The sequence below is a fragment of the Salvelinus sp. IW2-2015 genome, unplaced genomic scaffold (genome assembly GCF_002910315.2).
Source record: "Salvelinus sp. IW2-2015 unplaced genomic scaffold, ASM291031v2 Un_scaffold1439, whole genome shotgun sequence".
Classification (NCBI taxonomy): Eukaryota; Metazoa; Chordata; class Actinopteri; order Salmoniformes; family Salmonidae; genus Salvelinus; species Salvelinus sp. IW2-2015.
Genome location: NW_019942909.1, coordinates 203,293 through 213,733, shown reverse-complemented (window position 1 = coordinate 213,733; position 10,441 = coordinate 203,293). Strand labels below are relative to the sequence as shown.

Here is a 10,441-nt window from a genome sequence, read left to right as displayed (position 1 = left end):
AGTGTGAGTGTGATGTGGTGTGTTAGTTATACCGTTGGTGTCGAGCGTCTAGGTTGTTCTGTCCTCTCGCCTCCAGTCGTCTCCTCTGTGTTGTTGTGAGTCGGTCTCCTGAGCATACTCTAACCTTCGAGTCTGGCAGCACTCTGCCGCTTTGAGTGCGCAGTCATCCTCTGCTGTGAGGGGGGGGGGACTGACAGGGGCGCTGTTTATGTGTGTGTGTAGAGAGAGAAGTGCATGAAGGAGATTCCAATTACATCAGACCAACCCATCTCCAGATTGTCCCACGAGCTGGTTTCGCCTCTAGATAACAAGCTAATCCAAACCCCTTAACCCCCCCCCCCCGCCCCATGTGTTTGCCTGTTCTGTGTGAATGAAATGTCGCAAAATGTAATTCTGGCCATTATTCTGCCATTTTCCCCCTGAATGCTTCATGGTGGCATGTATAACTCAGATCAAGAGTAGTAACATCCAGTGAGTCAAACCTTTCAATTCAGTGAGAGTGAGATTTCACCTATTGTTCAATCCAAATGACAGGCAGTTACCTTATAGTAGTTCACAGCTTGTCCCTGTACCAGCCTGGGACTCTTTTGCTCTGGACTTTCTGTTTCTACCTCCTCCAATTTGTTTCTCCAGCAGTCAACCATGGTGAGCTTACACTGTCCAGCGAGCCTGAGAAAGGAAGGAAGAAGAAAAGAGAGAAAGAAGAAAGATAGAGAAAAATACTGTTACTGTATGGGGCCAGGCAACAAACAACCTTTAGTCTTGTGTGTACTGTAGATTTATTAGGGTGCTGTTGTATATACCCTGTAGTTCCTTGTGTACTGTAGGAGTTATTAGGGTGCTGTTGTAATACTTAATGCCCTGTGTATCTAGTTTGGCTTTGACTGTATTCTTGGTATGAGTTCATTAGGGTGCTGTTGTAATAACTACCTGTAGTTCCCTTGTGTCACTGGAGAATTATTAGGGATGCTGTATGTAATACTTCCTGTAGTTCCATTAGTGTACTGGAGTTATTAGGATGCTGTTGTTAATACTTCCTGTAGTTCTTGTGTAACTGGAGAGTTATTAGGATGCTGTTGTAATACTTACTTGTAGTTTCCTTGTATGTACTGGGAGTTATTAGGAATGTCTGTTGTATCACTACCATGTAGTTCCTTGTGACTGGAGAGTTTATTAGGTTGCTGTTGTATACTACCTGTAGTTTCCTTTGTGTATGGAGAGTATTGGGTGCTGTTGTAATACTCTGTAGTTTCCTTGTGTGACTGGAGAGTTTTTAGGGTGCTGTTGTGAATACTACCTGTAGTCCTTGCTTGTACGTGGAGAGTATATTAGGGTGCTGTTTGTAATACTACCTGTAGTTCCTTGTGTACTGGAGAGTTATTAGGGTGCTGTTGTAATACTACCTGTAGTTCCTTGTTTTCCCTGGTGAGTCGTAGTCTCTCTCCTCTCTCCATGTCCAGCGCCTGACTGACAGCTTCACCACGGAAACGCTCATCACTTAGTTCAGACGACACTGCCGTCACCTAGACGAAACACACCCACACCTGTATTCACAACTAAAGCTTTACTTTACACTTTGTCCACCCAGCCTATCACTTTAGTGCTCCCTCAAACCTTACACTTGACAGGCCTCCCAAACTTGACATATTACTATCGCTAAATCAAACTTTACACTTTACTGCCCCTCAAACTTTACACTTTATAGGCCTCCCAAACTATACCCACCTTGGTCTCCAGGATGTCAGTAGTCTGTCTCAGCTCGTTCCTCTCTCTCTCTGACTTCTCCAGCCGTCGTCTCAGAGCCGTGATCTCATCCTGGGAAATCATCAGAGTATTTTATTAAACAACACCAAATCTCCAGTGATAAAGCTTAGCTCTTATAACTCTTTGGCTTTGAGTCGATTCAAAAGGCTTTGGATCAAGTGGTTACTGTTTGGCTCTGAATCAACATACTTTCTTTGCTCTGTATCACTGAGTAGTCTCTGAATCGATTCCTACCTCCTTGGCTCTAAGTCTCTGGTCATCCATGTTAACATCCAGTAGGGGGCGTACTCTACACAGCAGTTTCCACCAGCTCCACTTGGCCACGCCTCTCAGAGTACGGATGTTACTCTGGACACACCTCACTGCCATCTGCTGCACCTGTATGTGGACACACAGAGATACAGACAAGTGTTATCGTCAGTACAGAGACAAAGTGGAGTCGCAATACAATCATGTGACATATGTGGCAGGGTCTACAGACAATCATGGACTACAAAAGGAAAACAAGCCACGTCACAGACACCGACGTCTTGCTCCTGGACAAGCTAAACACCTTTCTTCGCCCACTTTGAGAATAACGTGAGTAAGACATTTAAACGTGTTAACCCTCGTAAGGCTGCCGGTCCAGACGGCATCCCTAGCCACGTCCTCAGAGCATGCGCAGACCAGCTGGCTGGAGTGTTTACAGACATATTCAATCTCTCCCTATCCCAGTCTGCTGTCCCCACTTTGCTTCAGATATCCATCATTGCTTCCTGTACCCAAGGAAAGCGAAGGTAATGCATCAAATGACTATCCGCCCGTAGACCTAGCACTCACTTCTTTCATCATCAAAATTCAAATCAAACTTATTAGTCACATGCAGAAACAACAATGTGAGACTTTACTGTGAAATGCTTACTTACAAGCCTTAGCCAACAGTGCAGTTAAAGAAGAGGAAATATTTACCAAGTAGGCTAAATAAAAGTAATAATACAAAGTATAACACCAATAAGAATAACAATAGCGCGGTATATACACGGGACACCAGTACCGAGTCAGTGTGCAGGGGTACAGGCTAGTTGAGGGTAAGTGTACATGTACAGTGCGGGCAAAAAAGTATTAGTCAGCCACAATTGTGCAAGTTCTCCCACTTAAAAAGATGAGAGAGGCCTGTAATTTCATCATAGGTACACTTCAACTATGACAGACAAATAGGAGAAAAAATCCAGAAAATCACATTGTAGGATTTTTATGAATTTATTTGCAAATTATGGTGGAAAATAAGTATTTGGTCAAAACAAAAGTTTATCTCAATACTTTGTTATAACCCTTTTGGCAATGACAGAGGTCAAACGTTTTCTGTAAGTCTTTCACAAGGTTTCACCACTGTTGCTGGTATTTTGGCCCATTCCTCCATGCAGATCTCCTCTAGAGCAGTGATGTTTTGGGGCTGTTGCTGGCAACACGGACTTTCAACTCCCTCCAAGATTTCTATGGGGTTGAGATCTGGAGACTGGCTAGGCCACTCCAGACCTTGATGGTGTGTTTGGGATCATTGTCATGCTGAAAGACTCAGCACGTTTCATTTCAATGCGCCTTGCTGATGGATAGGAGTTTTCACTCTCAAAATCTGCACGATACATGCCGCCATTCATCTTTCTTTAACGGATCAGTCGTCCTGGTCCCTTGTCAGAAAAAAAGCACCGAAAGCATGAATGTTTCCAGCCCCATGCTTCACAGTAGGTATGGTGTTCTGGAGCAACTCAGCATTCCATTTGTTCCGCACAACAGTTTTTACAAAAGTTATATTTTGGTTTTCATCTGACCATATGACATTCTCCCCAATTCTTCTGTCTGGACATCCAAATGCCTCTAGCAAACTATCAGACGGGCCTGACATGATAACTGGCTCTAAGCAAGGGGGACACCGTCGCACTGCCAGGATTGAAGTCTCCTGGCGGCCGTAGAGTTGTACTGATGGTCAGGCTTTGTTACTGGTCCAGCCTCTGGCAGGTCATCTCACTAGGTCCCCCTGTGTGGTTCTTGGATTTTTCTCACCTTCTTTAGGTGATCATTTTGACCTCCACGGTGAGATCTTGGGTGGAGCCCCAGATGTGAGGGAGATTATCAGTGGTCTTGTTATGTCTTCCATTTCCTCCTAATAATTGCTTCCACAGTTGATTTTCTTCAATCCAAGCTGCTTACCCCAGCCTGGTGCAGTGGTCTACAATTTTGTTTTCTGGGTGTCCTTGACAGCTCTTTGGTCTTGGTCATAGTGGAGTTTGGAGCGTGACTGTTTGAGGCGTTGGAAGGTGCTTTTATACTGATAACAAGTTCAAACAAGGTGCCGATTAATACAGGTAACGAGTGGAGGACAGAGGAGCCTCTTAAAGAAAAGTTACAGTTCGGTGAGAGCCAGAAATCTTGCTTGTTTGTAGGTGACCAAATACTTATTTTCCACCATAATTTGCAAATAAATTCATTAGAAATCCTACAATGTGATTTTCTGGATTTTTCTTTCTCATTTTGTCTGTCATAGTTGAAGTGTACCTATGATGAAAATTACAGGCCTCTCTCATCTTTTTAAGTGGGAGAACTTGCACAATTGGTGGCTGACTAAATACTTTTTTGCCCCACTGTAGGTGGGGGCGAAGTGACTGTGTATAGATAACAAACAAACAGCGAGTAGCAGCAGGTCAATGTAAATTGTCTGATGGTGAATTTATGAATTGTTCACTAGTCTTATGGTTTGGGGGTAGAAGCTGTTGAGTCCTAGACTTGGTGCTCCAGTACCGCTTGCTGTGCAGTAGCAGAGAAACAGTCGATAAATTGGGTGACTGGAGTCTCTGACAATTTTATGGGCTTCCCTCTGACACCTCCTATTATATAGGTCCTGAATGGCAGGAAGCTTGTTACCAGTGATGTACTAGGCCGTTCACACTACCCTCTGTAGCGCCTTACGGTCAGATGCCGAGCAGTTTCCATACCAGGCGGTGATGCAACAGGTCAGGATGCTCTCGATGGTACAGCTGTTGAACCTTTTGAGGATTTGGGGACCCATGCCAAATCTTTTCACTCTCCTGAGGGGGGAAAGGCATTGTCGTGCCCTCTTCACAACTGTCTTGGTATGTTTGGAACATAATAGTTCGTTGGTGATGTGGACACCAAGGAACTTGAAACTCTCGACCCGCTCCACTACAGCCCCGTCGATGTTAATGGGGACCTGTTCGGCCCGCCTTTTCCTGTAGTCCACGATCAGCTCCTTTGTCTTGTTCACATTGAGGGAGAGGTTGTTGTCGTGGCACCACACTGCCAGTTCTATGATCTCCTCCCTATAGCCATCTCACCGTTGTCGGGGATCAGACCTACCACTGTTGTGTCGTCAGCAAGCTTAATGATGGTGTTGGAGTCGTGCCTGGACATGCAGTCGTGGGTGAACAGGGAATACAGGAGGGGACTAAGTACACACCCCTGAGGGGCCCCAGTGTTAAGGATCAGAGTGCCAGACGTGTAATTGCCTACCCTTATCCCCTGGGGTCGGACCGTCAGGAAGTCCAGGATCCTGTTGCAGAGGGAGGTGTTTAGTCCCAGAGTCCTTAGCTTAGTGATGAGCTTTGTGGGCACTATAGTGTTGAACGCTGAGCTGTAGTCAACAAACAGCATTCTCACATAGGTGTTCCTTTTGTCCAGGTGAGAAAGAGCAGTGTGGAGTGTGATTGAGATTGCGTCGACTGTGGATCTGTTGGGGCGGTATGCAAATTGGAGTGGGTCTAGGGTGTCCGGGAGGATGCTGTTGATGTGAGCCATGACCAGCCTTTCAAAGCACTTCATGGCTACCGACGTGAGTGCCACAGGGCGGTAATCATTTAGGCAGGTTGTCACGCCCTGACCTTAGAGTTCCTTTTCATGTCTCTATTTTGGTTTGGTCAGGGTGTGAGTTGGGGTGGGTATTCTGTGTTCTATTATTTGTATTTCTATGTTTTGGCCGGGTAGGGTTCTCAATCAGGGACAGCTGTCTATCGTTGTCTCTGATTGAGAACCATACTTAGGTAGCCCTTTTTCCCACCTGTCTTGGTGAGAAGTTGACTTTGTTAGGGGCACTATAGCCCGTGTACGCTTCACGGTCATTTCTTCATTTCTTGTTTTGTTGGCGTCCTTTTATAAATAAAGAAAATGTACGCTCACCACGCTGCACCTTGGTCTTCCTTCAACGACGGCCGTGACACAGGTTACCTTCGCTTCCCTGGGCACAGGGACTATGGTGGGCTGCTTGACGCATGTAGGTATTACAGACTTGGTCAGGGAGAGGTTGAAAGTGTCAGTGAAGACACTGGACATTTGGTCCGTGCATGCTTTGAGTACACGTCCTGGTAATCCGTCTGGCCCAGCGGCTTTGTGAATGTTGACCTGATTAAAGATTTTGTTCACATCGGCTACTGAGAGCGTTATCACACAGTCATCCAGCTGGTGCTTTCGTGCATGCTTCAGTGTTGCTTGCCTCAAAGTGAGCATAAAAGGCATTTAGCTTGTCTGGTAGGCTCGTGTCACTGGGCAGCTCGCGTCTGGGTTTCCCTTTGTAGTCCGTAATAGTTTTCAAGCCCTGCCACATCCAACGAGCGTCAGAGCCGGTGTAGTAGGAGTCAATCTTAATCCTGTATTGACGCTTTGCTTGTTTGATGGTTCATCTGAGGGCATAGCGGGATTTCTTATAAGCGTCCATGAAGTGCTTTGAGACACTAGTCAAGGATCATATTACCTCTACATTACCTGTCATTCTAGACCCACTTCAATTTGCATACTTCCCCAATAGATCCACAGACAATGCAATCGCCATCGCACTGCCCTATTCTGTCTGGATAAGAGGAATACCTATGTAAGAATGCTGCTCATTGACTATAGCTCAGCCTTCAACACCATCGTACCCTCCAAGCTCATCATTAAGCTCGGGGCTCTGGGTCTGAACACCGCCCTGTGCAACTGGGTCCTGGACTTCCTGACGGGCCGCCCCATGGTGGTGAAGGTAGGAAACAACACTCCCACTTCGCTGATCCTCAACACAGGGGCCCCACAAGGGAGCGTGCTCAGCACCCTCCTGCACTCCCTGTTCACCCATGACTGCATGGCCACGCACATCTCCAGCTCAATCATCAAGTTTGCAGAGGACACAACAGTTGTAGGCCTGATTACCAACAATGACGAGACAGTCTACAGGGAGGAGGTGAGGGCCCTGGCGGAGTGGTGCCAGGAAAACAACCTCTCCCTCAACAAAACAAAGGAGCTGATCATGGACTTCAGGGAACAGCAGAGGGAGCACGCCCATATCCACATCGACGGGACCGCAGTGGAGTAGCTAAAAAGCTTAAAGTTCCTCGGTGTACACATCACCGACAAACTGAAATGGTCCACTCACACAGACAGTGTGGGGAAGAAGGCGCAACAGCATCTCTTCAACCTCAGGAGGCTGAAGAAATTTGGCTTGGCCCTCACACACTTTTAGATGCACAATTGAGAGCTGCACGTCAACTGCACTGCTCACAACCACAGGGCTCTCCAGAGGGTGGTGCGGTCTGCCCAACACATCACCGGAGGCACACTGCCTGCCCTCCAGGACACCTACAGCACCCGATGTGACAGGAAGGCCAAAAAGATCATCAAGGACATCAACCACCCGAGCCACTGCCTGTTCACCCCATTACCATCCAGAAGGTGAGGTCAGTACAGATGCATCAATGCTGAGACCGAGACACTGAAAAACAGCTTCTATCTCAAGGCCATCAGACTGCTAAATAGCCATCACTAGCCGGCTTCCACCCAGTTACTCATCCCTGCACCTTAGAGGCTGCTTCCCTACAGTATATACATAGACATGGAATCACGCATGCACGCACGCACGCACGCACGCACACACGCACGCACGCACGCACGCACGCACGCACGCACGCACACGCACATGTTACAGCTGCACCTATCTAACCTAGCACAGTACACCTGACAGACATGTTGCACCTAGGCTAATGATTCTGGGTCATGGGTCAAACTCGCCTTCATTTTGCGGTGTTGTTGTCTAGCCAGGTGTCCCATACAGGCAGCCTGTAGGTGAACCAGCCAGACACTGACCAGCTTGTCTCTCTGCTGGTCCAGGTACTTTAACACACCTCGCTTCATAAACACCTGGGGGGAGGACGGGTAGAAAGAAGAGGAGACAGAAAGAGAGTGGAGAGAGAGAGAAGGGAAGAGAGAGAGAGAAGGGGGAGGTAGGGAGGGAGAGAAACAGAGAGGGAGTGAGAGAGAAACAGAGAGGGAGTGAGAGAGAAAGAGAGAGAGAGAGGGAGTGAGAGACAGAGGGAGTGAGAGACAGAAAGAGGGAGAGACAGAGAGAAAGTTACTACAATCAATGTAACTAATCTACAGAGACAGGGTGTGTCAGAGACTAACATTAAGGAGCTCAGTACTCCTAGTCAGAAGCCTCTCTCTCACCCTGCCGGCTCCCAGTACGATACTCTTCTTGTTCAGATCCAGTTCTACCAGAAGCTCCTCCACTGCCTTCCTCTCGTCTGGGGTGATGAAGACGGAACCATAGCGTTTCATGACCGGAGGAGACAGAGCCTGGAAACGACACCTGAAGTCACTCAGAGTCATATGTTCCGGATAACCTGAGAGAGAGAGAGATGGAATAGGGTGGGTCAGCCATAGCTATACAGGTGAGCACTATGCTGCCACCAAAATATTCCCAAATGATCAACTATATAACCTGTGCAGAATGGCTAACGCTCTGCTAAACTACACTGTGCACATCTATCTGAGGGCTAATTGTAGACTAACACTAACCTGTGCGGTAGAGCTGCAGGGCGGGGAGGATGTGTGTAGAGTGTAGCTGGATCCTGAGAGCAGGGACGTCGAATCCTCCACCACCGCTGTCTGTCTTAGCACCCACACACTGCAGGAACACTGGCCTGGCTCGACGAATCAGATTCAATAGAGCATCCTGGAACGGGGGGTGGCGTGTATTAGGGTAGTTATGGCCTGTAGTTTCACTGATATAAAGTGAGAGTGTGTATTAGGGTAGTTATGGCCTGTAGTTTCACTGATATAAAGTGGGAGTGTGTATTAGGGTACTTACAGCCTGTAGTTTGACTGATTATAAAGTGGGAGTGTGTATTAGGGTACTTACAGCCTGTAGTTTGACTGATTATAAAGTGGGAGTGTGTATTAGGGTACTTACGGCCTGTAGTTTGACTGATATACAGTGGGAGTGTGTATTAGGGTACTTACGGCCTGTAGTTTGACTGANGGGTACTTACGGCCTGTAGTTTGACTGATATACAGTGGGAGTGTCGGCGTATGGCGGCCATTCCTCCGCTGAAGGTCTTTCTGACGATGCCACTCCTCTGTAGCGAGCGCTGGCTGCCCCCCTCCACCCCTCCCAAACCACGACACAGAGGGGGCACAGAGGCACGGGGGCCGAATAACGCCTTCACTACCCCACTGGAAATGGAGAGAGAGAAAAAGAGGTAGAGGGGTAAAGAGAGGGAGAAAGAGAGGGAGAGAGAGAAAGAGAGGGAGAGAGACAAAGAGTGAGAGAGAAAAAGAGAGGGAGAAAGAGAAAGAGAGTGAGAGGGGGAAAGAGAGGGAGAGAGAGAAAGAGAGGGAGAGGGGGAAAGAGAGGGAGAGCTCTGCCCCCTTTCCACCCTCCTCAATCCGCTTGTGCGCCAGAGATGCTCAATCTCATGCTGTGTGTGATCCTTGTTCATGTTTATCTTTGCTGGTTATTCTTGCTCTCGCACGTCCGATCAACTCCTGACACCTCAAGCTCGCTCTTGCACTCGATCTACCCAGTAGAGAGGCGCTACGATAACCACACTGGCTTCCATGTTAAACGCGTGACTCTACAGGCCCTCTCATTCGCCCCTCACTCAGATCTGCCAGGCCTTCCCCCGTCTCACCGAGATAGAGCTGTAGTAACTGGCAGACTCTCTCCACCCTCTCCACCCTCCACCTCCCGTCTCACCAGTGGAGCTGTCAGTACTGGCAGGCCTCCACCTCTCCACCTCTCCCACCCCGCCGTCTCACCAGTAGAGCTGTGTACTGCAGACTCCTCTCCACCTCTCCACCTCCCACACCTCCCGTCCACATAGAGCTGTAGTTACTGGCAACTCTCTCCACTCTCTCCACCTCCCCACCCTCCGTTCTCACCAGTAGAGCGTTAGTTACTGTCAGACTCTCTCCATCTCCTCCACCCTCCCCACCGCTCCCGTCTCACATGGAGCTGTAGTACTGCGGCAAGACTTCTCCTCCATCTCTTCCACACCTCCCCACTTCCGTCTCACCAGTGAGCTTGATGTACTGGCCAGACTCTCTCCACTCTCTCCACCTCCCAACTCTCCTCTCACCAGTAGAGCTGTAGATACTGGCAGACTCCTCTCCACTCCTCTCCACCCTCCCCCACCCTCCCCGCTCACCATGGAGCTGTATAACTGCGCAGACTTTCCAACTCTCTCCACCCTCCCACCCTCCGTCTCAACAGTTAGAGCTGTAGTACTGGGAGACTCTCTCCAACGCCTCTCCACCTCCCCACCCTCCCATCTCACCAGTTAGAGCTGTAGTACTGGCAGAACTTCTCTCCATCTCTCACCCGTCCCCCCACCCTCCCGCTCAACCAGTTAGACTGTAGTAACTGCGCTCCACTCTCTCCACT

The 10,441-nt window shown here is 48.4% G+C and overlaps 1 protein-coding gene across 1 annotated transcript in view; it reads right to left on the bottom strand.

Annotated features, from left to right (window-relative positions):
• Positions 1 to 10,441, bottom strand: part of LOC111964481 (unconventional myosin-XVIIIb) — a 75,043-nt gene that overhangs the window by 33,320 nt on the left and 31,282 nt on the right. Inside the window, 7 exon segments of the mRNA XM_070439150.1 lie at positions 1,333 to 1,523; positions 1,726 to 1,815; positions 1,999 to 2,142; positions 7,789 to 7,917; positions 8,224 to 8,399; positions 8,575 to 8,731; positions 9,048 to 9,243. Of these exon segments, the coding sequence (XP_070295251.1) occupies positions 1,333 to 1,523; positions 1,726 to 1,815; positions 1,999 to 2,142; positions 7,789 to 7,917; positions 8,224 to 8,399; positions 8,575 to 8,731; positions 9,048 to 9,243 (1,083 nt within the window).